The 12,140-nt window shown below is 65.4% G+C and overlaps 1 protein-coding gene across 6 annotated transcripts in view; it reads left to right on the top strand.

Annotated features, from left to right (window-relative positions):
* Nucleotides 1-3,824: 3,824 nt before the first annotated feature.
* EFCAB6 (EF-hand calcium binding domain 6) overlaps nt 3,825-12,140 on the top strand; it is a 232,372-nt gene continuing 224,056 nt past the window's right edge. For 2 of the 6 annotated variants that reach the window (XM_070053016.1, XM_070053015.1), the window contains exons 1-2: nt 3,827-4,054; nt 8,657-8,760. In XM_070053016.1, coding sequence (XP_069909117.1) covers nt 8,690-8,760 — 71 coding nt within the window. In that variant the 5' untranslated portion in view covers nt 3,827-4,054; nt 8,657-8,689. Of the gene's footprint in view, nt 4,055-8,656; nt 8,761-12,140 lie in introns of those variants that run through there. The other 4 variants (XM_070053019.1, XM_070053018.1, XM_070053014.1 and 1 more) reach the window with 4 other exon arrangements.

The following is a 12,140-nucleotide window of genomic DNA, read 5'->3' as shown; positions in this document are numbered from 1 at the left end:
CTCCTTGTGTCTAGAGCACACTGGGGCTCTGGGCTGGTGCTGGGCCAGGGGGTCTGGCGTCACTGGGCTGGGCTGTGGCCCCTGTGGCATGCCTGCTTGCTGGACAAGCCCGGTGAGCCCTCAGCCAGCCCGGCCTCATCGCTGAACCAGCAGCCACGCCACCTGCAGCTGGGGCACACGTCCCTCACCATGGCTGCGCCATGACCCTGGTGCTCCTCATAACCCTGCCCCTCTGTTGTGGTGTCTCCCCCTGTGGGCTCTCTTCCTGGGTCGGGGGGCCGCGTAACCAGCGCCTGATGCTTGCTGAGTCCATGAACAATGCTTAAACTGGTGGAGCCAACTGCACCTGTCCTCAGCCGGCCAGCCCCGTGCCTGTGTGGCCGGCTCCCGGCTGCGTGCGGGGGCGTCCTCCCAACGCTGACCCCCACATGGGCCCCTTCCTGCACCTGTCCTCAGCCCGCCAGCCCCGTGCCTGTGTGGCTGGCTCCCGGCTGCGTGCCGGGGGCGTCCTCCCAACGCTGACCCCCATATGGGCCCCTTCCTGCACGTGTCCTGGTACTCCCCACGGCACAGCCCGGCTCGATTGTCCACTGGCTTGGAACAGCCTTTCTGATCCCGCTATGGGCTTCAGGTCTTGGATTCTGGGGGGGTGACAGGTGCGCTTCCTTCCCCTGCCCCCTGCCTCATTCCAAGCTGAGAGCGTGGTCCCCAGGGGGCCACTTCTTCCTCTGCCTCTTGGTGCTCACCGCGCGGCAGCTGTGCAGGGCCCGTGCCGAGCCCTGGGGGCGTGGCAGTCTGGCTGGTGCTCCCGCGCCTCCTGCTGCTCGCGCCCATGTGCACAGGCCTGGCTTCCGCAAGCTTGCTGGTGCCTCGGGGGCGGCTCTGTGGCCCAGGCCAGCCATCTGCCCTGCCAGCCTCCATCTCCAGGTGTGTCATACGAATGTGCCAGCGGACGGTCTCCAGTTGGTGGCCCAGTGAGCTTCATACGGCTCTGCTCGAACACACAGCTCCGTGACACGTGGCAAAGGGGCGGTGCAGAGTGACCATGGGGTTTTGAGGCAGGTGATGTCCAGGGCAGCAGGAGTACTGCCTCCCGTGAGGGGTGGGGTGGGGGAGGGGACACACTCAGCAGCAGGAAGGGACAGGAGCCGCCAAGGGGAGGGCTTCCTTGCCTGGGGGAGTCGGGCGCCAGGTGCAGGTGCAGGTCCAGCTCTGCCTCTTTGGGGCCCATCAGGGTCTTGGGGGAAGAGCCCTGGCTGGGTGTCCCAAATCCCAGGGGGCCGGGAGGTCTGGTGACTCGGGTGTGGTCAGTGTCGGCTCAGCCCCAGAGCAGAGATGAGACTTTAGCTCAGGAGGGACCTGGCCAGCGGGGGCACCTGCCCCTGGAGGGTGTGCCCAGCTTGTGGGGCCCTGGGCTCTGCTGGCCCCCGCGAACTGGCTGGCACGGAACATTCTGCCTCCTTCTCAACCTGCCTGCTCTCCACCGGAGAGGGCGCCCGAGCTCCACGGAAAACGCTTTATAAAAACCGGCCGTGGTTCCGTGTGCCCATAAAGTACGGCGCAACCGGAAATGCGTTTCGGCTTCTTAGAAGCTGTCCGTGGTGTCACACCTGCTGGGAAGGGAAGTCTGAGATGGGGGAGCGGGGCTGGGACGCGGCCAGAGCCAGGACGCTCCTCCCCTCCGGGCGTCCCCAGGGAGCTGCTGGGTGCGGCCACCAGCCTGTTCCCATGGGGGACATCACACCCCGACGCAGGTGGCAGCTTGGCAGCCCCGGGCTGGACTCCTGACACACAGTCCTCTCTGTTGGCCAACACCGGTAACGGTTCAGGCTTCCCTTCACGGTAGGCGTTTGCAGCCCTGAGAAACACCCCCGGAGCAGGTGCCTCTCCCGTCCCCGCGTCCGCATCCGAGCCCATCGGGTAATCACTAAGGGCTCCTTACCTGACGCCCGGCAAATTCGGTGCTGAACTGCACTAATCACAAGCGGGGGCCAGATCCTGGCTCCCAGCAGCGCAGGTGTGTGCCACGTGACGCGCTCCCTCCCTCAGCAGGCCTGTTCCCGGAGGGCGCAGTGCAGCGCGGCGGGGGCGGGGGCGAGCGTGAGCGGTGAGCAGCCCACGCGCGGCGCTCTGCGCGCTGGGACCCTTGCGGGCGGCGGCCAGAGCTGCCGGGGGCTCCGCGCGGACCCTGCGGCAGACGCCCACGTGGCCCCCGCGGCGGGTGATGGTCTGTCACTGGCAGCCGCGGTGTTGGGAGCGCGCGGCTCAGTTTCTGGCTGATTGAACTAACGCGAGCAGGTGCGTGGGCTGTCAAGACAAACACCCGAGAGAGGAGAGAGAGGGAGAGAGAGAGAGAGAACGGGAGAGAGGGAGAGAGGGAGAGAGAGAGGAGGGCGAGGGCGAGGGCGGCGCGCATCTCAGAGAAAAGGAAGAATAACCACGGCAGCATTTTCAAACAAGCTCCGACCTCATTCGTTTTTTTTTTTTTTTTTTTAAGATTTATTTATTTGAAAGAGTTAGAGAGAGGTCTTCCCTCTGCTTGTTCACTCCCCAAATGGCCGCAATGGCCGGGGCTATGCCGATCCGAAGCCAGGAGCCAGGAGCTTCTTCCAGGTCTCCCACGCGGGTGCAGGGGCCCAAGGACTTGGGTCATCTTCCACTGCTCTCCCAGGCCGCAGCAGAGAGCTGGATGGGAAGTGGGGCAGCCGGGACTCGAATCAGTGCCCGTACAGGACGCCGGTGCTGCAGACCGAGGCTTTAAACTACTTCGTCACAGCGCCGGACTCTCTCATTTGTTTATTTTTAAAAATCGCCCCCTCCCCAAGGGCAGCGGAGTCGTTGTCTCCCTTTAGTGAGGCCACATAAAGGACGGTAGCCATCAGACAAATCCTGTGAGCAGACTCCCCGAGCCGTCCCGGCCTCTGTCCCCACCGTCCGTGCCTCCCGGGCCTCCCCAGGAGCGAGTGCTCCGGGCAGCAAGGGGTCATCAGCCGGGCCGGAAGCTGCTGGAGGTCAAGTGCAGAGGAGGCGCTGACGGACCGGCCAGGAGCCAGGCAGTAGCCAGGGCCCGGCCGGTCCCCCCAGGCATGGCTGCTGAGTGCAGTGGGGACCAGGGGACTTCTTGGAACCTGTGAGAACCTGGGGGAGCAGCGGACGCCCTCGGACCCGGGACCGCAGGGCCCTGCCACACTCCCTAGAGCACGTGGATCCCAGGCCACCAGTGTTCACCAGGCTAGAGAGCAGGTGAAAATGCCAGCTCCTTCACCGCTCAGCCCGCTACACGAGGAATCTCAGCGGAGGGCCCCGCGTCCGTGCCAGGAGGCACAGCGCACCTGGCGCCAGGTTAACCCCGCCGCGCGCTGCCCACGTGGTCCAGGACCCCCAGCCTCTCCAGACCAGACCGCAGCGCGCGGTCTCCCGGGCTTGGAGAAGGCAGACAGGCCCGGGGCTGGGCTCTGCGACCAGGGGGACGCCCACCGGGGCGGACGTCCAGGGGCAGCTGCGGGTGCTCACGTAGCCGGCACCGCGAGCCCCGACGTGGGCAGGAGTCTGCCTCACTGGGAACGCAGCCAGCTGCCCCTAGGCCACACGGGCCCCGGCCGTCCGCCTCAGAACCCGGGCTCGCAGCACAGGAGGCGTAACAACACCTCGCTGCCATGACGCCCGGCGCGCCCTGGCCGCTCCCCTGGGGGACGGAACTTCCGGTGGACGTTCCATCGGGGGGCGGAGCCACTGGGTCTGGACCAATCGCAGGCCCGCTTCTTGCCAGGCGCGCGGGCTTATTTTCCAATCAGCGAGGGCCGTCGTCGCTCGGGCAACAGCGTCCCGGAGACGCCGTGTGGGCTGGGCCTCCCTCCGCGGCCCGGCGGCCTGGGGTTCCGCGCACCGCACCGCGGAGGGCCCGGAGAGGCGGACGCCGACGAGGGCCCCGGGGGAGGTGGCGCGGGCCGCGGCTCTCGGACCCCACGCGCGAGCGCAAGGGCCTGGGAGGGCTGGGCGGGCCGCCGTGAGGGCCCCACCGCTCTGAGACGGCCGGCGCTGCTGCCCACCGCAGGTGATTGGCTGTTCCCGCCACACGTGTCGTGGGCTCCGGGCCCGATAGTGGGGTCCCCGGTCCCTTGGGGCTCACGCGGGGCGCCGGCGACGCTGAGGGCCGGCAGGGAGACGCGGCTGGCCATGCCTCAGGGCGCCCCGGGTCCCACGGCCACTCGCGTGGGTCCCACGCCCCGGGTCCCACGGCCGCCTGCGGAGGTCGCGGTGTTAGGAAGCCCCCGCTGTCGTCGTGCGTGGCCCGGGAGCGGGCGGGACACGGATTCCACCTCCCTGGCCTCTGTCCCCAGCGGACGCTCGCTCGGCCCGGCCGGGGACTTAGGGAGTCAGGTGCGGCCGCTGGCGCCTCGCCGCAGGTGTGTCCTAGGGAGGCGGCCTTGGCGCCCGTTAGCAGCGTCTTCCCGCTCTCCTCCGCGTTCAGGGCTGCTTGGCCCGCCCGTGGCCAGAGCTCCTGGAAATGTTCGCCCTGAGCCTTTTGGTGTTGCTCTCGGCGTGTTGTCTGCCTCTCGCCCGCCGCTTTGCAGCCGGCCACTCCTGCAGGTGCAGAGGGCTCGCTGGCGACCGTGCTGGGCTCCCACAGCTGCCCGCGCCCGCGGACAGAACCAGCTCCAGCCAGGACTAAGGCAGGCGGCGGCCGGCTGTTAACGAGCCAGGGGCTTTAGCAGAGTTCCGGCAGGTGTGCGTGGACCCGGAGGCTCAGCCACAGACGGGTCTCCTGGGTTTCCCTAAGTCGCCACGTGGGACGAGAGGCTGTAGGAGTTGAGGCTCGCACTTGCTCTCTGAGATTTGATCTAAAAACACCCCAAATACAGGTCTACACAAGCGGGTTGAGCTGAGTCACGGACTGTCCAGGTGCAGGTGCCTCCAGGGTGCCCTCGCGTTTGGGGATGTGGGTGGCGCCACTTCCGGTCCCTTCTCTGGGCCTCTCTGTGCGGTTTCACTGTTGCTGGTCCTACCCCTGGCTGGCACCGCGTGTTCCTTGTGACCTGCCTGTGCAGATGGATGACCGATGACCCTCCCACGCTGTGGCTGAGGCCACGGAGACCCCGATGGAGGGCAGGTTGCGACTCCTCCAGGACTGCCTGACCGCGGGGCGGCCAGGAGAAGAAGCCCCAGCGTGTGGCCCAAGGGAGACGTGCGGGTCAGGGGTCAGGGTCACGTTGCACGGGCAGAGCAGATGGCCTCGGGAGGAAAGCCACGGCGCAGGTCCTTGTCCGTCCGCGGGGCTGCCCGCCGGGCTGTGAGCAAACAGGAAACCCACGTGTGGGTGGGCGAGGAAGGCCTTGTCGGTCCTCTGGGGAAAGGCCTCTTTGGGCAGCTAAAGGAGACCTGGGGGCTCCTCACCGAGGCGGGGCGGGGCCTGCGTCGCGGGTGTGGGCTCCGTGTCCCCTCAGGGGAGCACAGGGCAGGTGAGGCGGCTGGGGTGGTCTCAACCGTTTCTGGCTGGCGGTTCTGGCCCGGGTACCTGCTGAGGGCCGTGCCCTGGCTGCTGGGGACACCCTGGCAGCCCTCCCTGTCAGTTCCTCCTGCCGGGCTCTCGCACCCTGTAGTGCATCACTACCTGTTTTGGGCCTGAGGCCCTTTCTCGACACAGCGCAGACACCGTCGGCATCTGGGGTCACCCGCTGCCCGAGCAGCTCCCCAGGGAAGGTCACCTCACAGGTCCGCACTTGGTCTCGGGGTTTGCAGAGGCCACCGAGGCACCCAGGCCCCTCGGCCCTCGGCTAGCAGGCATCGCAGTGTGGAGCTCTTGTCTTTGCGCGCGAGAGAGCAGTGGTCAGCGAAGCAGCAAGGTTCACAGGGCTAGGGCGAGCGTCCACTCAGCCTGGGGACAGCGAGGCGGCGTGATTGCGCAGAGAGCACACGTGGCAGGCCAGGCGGGCGGCTGAGCCGAGAGCTGAGAGCGTGGCCTTGGTTCAGACCGGGGTTTTCTTTTTTTTTTCTTTTTTTTTCTTTTTTTTTTTTTTGTTTGACAGGCAGAGTGGACAGTGAGAGAGAGAGACAGAGAGAAAGGTCTTCCTTTTGCCCTTGGTTCACCCTCCAATGGCCACTGCGGCCAGTGCACTGTGGCCAGCGTATCGCGCTGATCCGAAGCCAGGAGCCAGGTGCTTTTCCTGGTCTCCCATGGGGTGCAGGGCCCAAGCACTTGGGCCATCCTCCACTGCACTCCCTGGCCACAGCAGAGAGCTGGCCTGGAAGAGGGGCAACCGGGACAGAATCCGGTGCCCCTACCGGGACTAGAACCCAGTGTGCCGGTGCCACAAGGCGGAGGATTAGCCTATTGAGCCGCGGCGCCGGCCCCAGACCGAGATTTTCAAGGGTCCAGTTTGCCCCGCATTTATCTCTCTCCCCTCCCCTCCTCCAGGACAAGGGATTCGCTGAGTGTGAAATCCTCCCAAGGGTTTGCTACTCAGCGGTGTCAGACCGGGGAGCCTCCCCGCCCCCATCCCCAGGGCGCCTGCCTTGGAGCAAGGCTGCCAAGCAGTGACTGTGCAGTGCCGTCCGGCCAGGGAGCCCACCTGGTGCTGTGGAGACAGGATTGTCCTGGGGAGCTGTCCTTGGGGGAGGGCCGGACCTCTGGGTAAGCTTCTGCTCCTGCTCCCCCCCCCCCAACGCCCACCTGACTCCTGACTCCAGTCTGCACAGTGAGGCGCTGGGGAGCCTGCGGGTCGGCGTGGCACGTCATGGGGCCGGCGGGGCCCACCCCGTGCCGAGGGAGGCTGTGCGGGCAGTGCTGAGGTGTGCGGGGACGCGGAGCCTGCGTGATTGCGTGCGCGTCCGGAATGCGAGGAGGAGGAGGAGGGGACTCCACTCCTGCATCTGCACTCAGCTGCCAGTCTCGCACGCTGCTTCCGACCCCTTTTCCCATCTCGTGGGATGAGGGCCCCCGCCCCTGGCCCCGGGTAGCGGTGCCAACACGTCTGCCTCCGCTGCCGTCTCCGTGTGGCTGCGCGGTTCCCACTCTGGTGTTGGATTCTGTGTTCTCTGGGTGCCAAGGCAGATGGACGGCACTTTTGTTCTGATTCTGATACAGAGAGCGTCTGTTAGGAACTGCACGTCGCTACTCCCCTGGCAGGGAAGCAACGTGCCCGAGCGGTGGCCTCTCGCCGTGTGCTCCCTGTGCGGGGAGCCGTGCTCGGAGCCCCGCAGCCCGGCCATCTCCCTCACCGCGTCCGCGGGCAGAGTCCTTCCAAGTGCCGGGAAGTCAGGGAGGGGCTCGGGTCCCAGAGTGGGGGGTGAAAGGCGTGGGACCCTCGCATAGAGGTGAAGGAGGCGCCTGGCGCGTGTGGGCCCCGCGAGGCTGCGGGTTGCGTACGGCCCTGCCCCCGGGGGCTCGCCCAGCAGCCAGGGCTGGCGGGAGAGTGGACGCGGAGAATCCCCGGGTGGACTTGAGCTTGCTCAGGTTGGGCTGGTTCCTGGCTGCCCGGTGGGCGGTGTTAGCACTTCCTGCTGTAGTCACCGCCCACCCCAGCTCTGGGCAGCGAGAGAGGCTTGTGGCTGGCTGCCACCGGTTGGTCCTTAGCAGGCCACACCTGTGAGTCGCTGGGCTCTAGACCAGGAGCAGAGTCAGGCAGTCACCATTTAAAAAGTTGATTTGTTTGATTTGAAAGTCAGACTTAGAGACGGGAGACAGATCTTCCCTCTGCTGGTTCACACCCCAGATGGCCACAATGGCCAGCACTGGGCCAGACTGAAGCCAAGAGCTTTGTCTGGGTCTCTCACATGAGCGGCAGGGGCCCAACTACTTGGGCCACCTTCTGCTGCTTTCTGAGTGTGTTTGCAGGGAGCGGGAGCGGGAGTGGAGCAGCCGGGACTTGAACTCGCGCCCACGTGGGATGCCAGCTTCACAGGTGGCGGCTTTACCTGCTGCGCCACAGTGCCGGCCCCTCGGGTGGTGATTTTGAACACCCCTGGGTGCCAGTCACGGCCCAGGGTGTGGGGATGCAGTGAGGACAGAAGTGAACTGGGCCCTGGTCTTTATGGAATGTAGAGTCCAGCGGGACCAAGCCCCCACGCCTCGCAGCAGTCCACGCGTCTGGAGCCGGACACGAAGGAATGGGGGAGGCCCCTGGCCGGCGTCCAGGAAGGCTCCAGGAGGTGTGCTGTTTGCACTGAGATCTGGGATGCGGCCGCAGCCGCCGGGCGCCCTGGGAACTTGTCGGCAACGCAGATTCCCAGGCCCCCACGCAGAACTCCAGCTGCAGGCCTGGGAGCCCCCGAGCCGAGGTGCGAGGAGGGGCTGGTTATGTGGCGCCTCTGTGCGGTCAGGGGCACCTGCAGGGGGCGCCGCAGGCTCAAGGCCACTGGGCCGCGTTCCAGGAGCAGTAGGAGGCAGCCGCAGCCTTGGAAGCACGCGGGGCTCAGCACTGGGTGTCAGGAAGCGGGGGCGGCGGCCGGTGCTTGTGGGCTGGGTGGGGAGGAGGGTGCTCGGCGCTCTCGTAAACCGGCCGTCTGTCTGGTGCGGAAGCCCCGTAGCAGCCTGCGGTCTCCGGGAGCTTGTGGGTCGTCGACTGCTTTGCGGACTCTGTTTTTGCGGTGGGAGCAGCGAGACCGGAAGCGCCGCGTCGCCAGTGTGTGCTAACCCCGTCGCTCTCCTGTGTTTCAGAACTCTGGAATTCAGAAATATTTTATCACGAAGATGAAGCGGAATTGCATCAAGAGCAACGGCGCCACAGCCAACAGCACCAAGTCATGCAGTACCAAGGCCAGGTGAGCCGCTGCCCGGGCCACGGGCCGGGCCACAGACTGGGCCACGGGCCAAGGGCCGGGCCACGCCGCCGGGCAGGGGCTGAGGTCTGGAGAGAGCACGCCGAGTGCTGGTGTGTGTCGGACACAAGGCAGCAGGCGTACCTGCCGTGCACAGCTGTCCGGGAACTCCCCCACGCACGCGGTCACCAAGCTCTGCTCATCCGAGTCAGCGTGGACCTGGCGTGTCTGAGTTAGTGTGGACCTGGCACATCTAACTGGCACGTCCAACTTAGTGAGGACCTGGCATGTCCAACTTAGTGAGGACCTGGCACATCTGTGTTAGCATGGACCTGGCGCGTCTGTGTTCATCTGTACTTGGTGCGTCCGTCTTAGCGTGGACCTGGCGTGCCCAAGTTAGTGTGGACCTGGCATGTCCGTGTCAGCATGACCTGGTGTGCCCGAGTTAACGTGGACCTGGCACGTCCGTGTTAGTGTGGACCTGGCGCGTCTGTGTCAGCGAGGGCCTGGCACATCCGTGTTAGTGAGGACCTGGCGTGTCCGTGTCAGTGAGGACCTGGTGCGGCCGTGTCAGTGTGGACCTGGCACATCTGTGTTAGTGAGGACCTGGCACATCCGTGTTAGTGAGGACCTGGCACATCTGTGTTAGTGAGGATCTGGTGCGTCCGTGTCAGCGAGGACCTGGCGTGTCCGTGTTAGTGAGGACCTGGTGCAGCCGTGTCAGTGAGGACCTGGCGCGGCCGTGTCAGTGTGGACCTGGCACATCCGTGTTAGTGAGGACCTGGCGCGGCCGTGTTAGTGAGGACCTGGTGCAGCCGTGTCGGCGAGGACCTGGCGCAGCCATGTCAGCAAGGGCCTGGTGCAGCCGTGTCAGTGAGGGCCTGGCGCGGCCGTGTCGGCGAGGGCCTGGCGCGTCCGTGTTAGTGAGGGCTTGGCGCGGCTGTGTCGGTGAGGGCCTGGCGCGGCTGTGTCAGTGAGGGCCTGGCGCGGCTGTGTCAGTGTGGACCTGGCGCAGCCGTGTCAGCGAGGACCTGGTGCAGCCGTGTTAGTGAGGACCTGGCGCAGCCGTGTCAGTGAGGACCTGGCGCGGCCGTGTCGGCGAGGGCCGGCTGGCGTCTGGCGCTCGCCCTGCCGTGGGCTCGCAGCAGATTTCCCCTCTCCCCGCGATAGATGGCAGCAGCAGCACAACTTTCCGTCGCTGCGGGAGGCCGGGTCTGTGCAGCCGCGCTGTTGCCCACTCCTCCGTTTTCTTTCTTTTTTTTAAGATTTGAAAGGCAGTTATACACACACACACACACACACACACATGGGGAACAAACAAGATTTCCGTCCATTGGTTCACTCCCCAGATGGCCAGAATGGACAGGGCTGAGCCAGGCAGAGCCAGGAGCTTCCTCCGGGTCTCCCGTGTGTGCAGGGCCCAAGGACTGGGCCATCTTCCACTGCCTTCCCGGGCTCACTGTTAGGGGGCTGGATGGGAAGTGGAGCCGCTGGGACTTGAGCTGACACCCAGCGACCTAACCCACCGTGCCCCAGCCTGGCCCCAGCGGGGCGGCTGTGTGACGGCCACGGCTGCCCGACGGCGCGCGTGTGGGCGGCTGCTTGTCCCGGCTGCCGTTCCCCAGGCAGTGCCGAGTTTCCAGAGGGCGCCTGAAGTCGCACCGTGTGTCCACGACGGAGAAAGCCTGTTCCACACCAGGGCTTTTTGGCGCTCAGTGTTGGTAGGATTTACCACAAAAACTCAGTTACCCAGTTGACTCTGGGCAGCGTTCGCCATGGGCCCCGCTGTGCTGGCGCGAGTGACCTAGTTAGGGGCGGGCACTGCGCAGTCCTGGGCCTGGGCGTTAGGTGTGGGAGCCGCGCTGACCCGGTCACTAGCTCCCTGCAGAGGGGTCTCTGCCTTGCGTGGGGGGAAAGGAGTGGGAGAGCACGCTGGGGGTCATGTGCTCTGTGTGTGTGTGTGTGTGGTGTGAGGGCCGAGTGTTGGTTAAGTGTGTGGCGTGTGGTGTGTGTGGTGAGTGTATGGTGAGTGTGTGTGGTGTGTGTGGTGAGTGTGTGGTGAGTGTGTGTGATGTGTGGTGAGGATGTGTGTGTGTGGTGTGAGGGCCGAGTGTTGGTTAAGTGTGTGGCGTGTGGTGTGTGTGGTGAGTGTGTGGTGCGTGGTGAGTGTGTGGTGTGAGTGCGGAATGTTGGTTAAGTGTGTGGCATGTGTGGTGTGTGGTGAGGGTGTGTGGAGTGAGGACCGAGTGTTGGTGAGTGTGTGGTGTGTGTGGTGTGAGTGCCGAGTGTTGGTGAGTGTGTGGTGTGAGTGCCGAGTGTTGGTGAGTGTTGGTGAGTGTGTGGTGTGAGTGGTGTGAGTGCCGAGTGTTGGTTAGAGTGTAGGGTGGGTGCTGCGGGTGCCGTCAGGTGGGTGCCGTCAGGACAGCAGCACTGCAGGGCTCGCCCCTCGTCCAGTCCGCGGGAGCTGCGTCTGGTGCTGGGTCGTCTGGGGCCGGCCCACAGTGGTGCGGAGACGCCATTTGTTCCAAGGCTGCTGGTCTCCCGGGGGGGGGATGCGGCGCGGGGTGCACGGGCCTGTAGGCACGTGCGGGGGACTTCAGGTGGGGAGGGCAGCCCCTGCAGAGTGGGGGCAGCGCGGGGTGTGGCCCTGGACTGTGCGTTGTACATGACGTGCCGGGATCCGCGCCTCCCTCCACTGTGGCCGCGCTGTTTCCGCACCTGCCGGGCCCTGATGGCCCAGTGCTCCGAGTGGACCCCTCCTCGCCTGGTCCTGAACACGTCGCGGCTCCGCGACGGCACCTTAACTTGGAGAGCCTTGTCTGACGTCTGGGTTTGCGGGGTGTCTGGGAGTGCGTGCAGGTGGGCGCCGGGAGAGGTGTGTGCTCAGGTGAGGGCTGGGAGGGGAGGTCCTGTCAGGGACTTGGGGAGCCCCTGCGGGGCAGGCCGTGGCCCAGACCCTGGGGCAGCGCCGTGCCATGGCGCTGCCTGGCTGAGGAGGCAGGCCCCTTTACAACCGTGCATTATTCTGCTAAATTGAATTCAGATGATGGCCTGAATTGTTTTTGACGAAGCCCTATCATTTGGATATATTTGTAAATCAACTTGCATTCTTGTAATTCCTGTGTTTGGAGCTGCAGACCGGGGTTGCCGGATCTGAGACAGAGACCGGGGTCGGGAGGCTGGCCTGGGCTTCAGGCGGGCGGCGTGAACCACCGAGTCCTCCAGTCTGGTTAGAAATTCGTGCAGATGCCCTGCGCTGGGTTTTTGTAGTTGTCTGAGTAGGTGGCAGGGTTGTCAGGTTCTCTGCTCTCGGGGGTCCGCGGGAGGTTTGCTTATCACCCCGCGAGTGTTTGCCACCTTCATTCTTACCTGTTCACATAAGA

The sequence above is a fragment of the Oryctolagus cuniculus genome, chromosome 11, assembly GCF_964237555.1.
Source record: "Oryctolagus cuniculus chromosome 11, mOryCun1.1, whole genome shotgun sequence".
Classification (NCBI taxonomy): domain Eukaryota; kingdom Metazoa; phylum Chordata; class Mammalia; order Lagomorpha; family Leporidae; genus Oryctolagus; species Oryctolagus cuniculus.
This window is presented reverse-complemented; position numbering and strand designations above follow the sequence as displayed.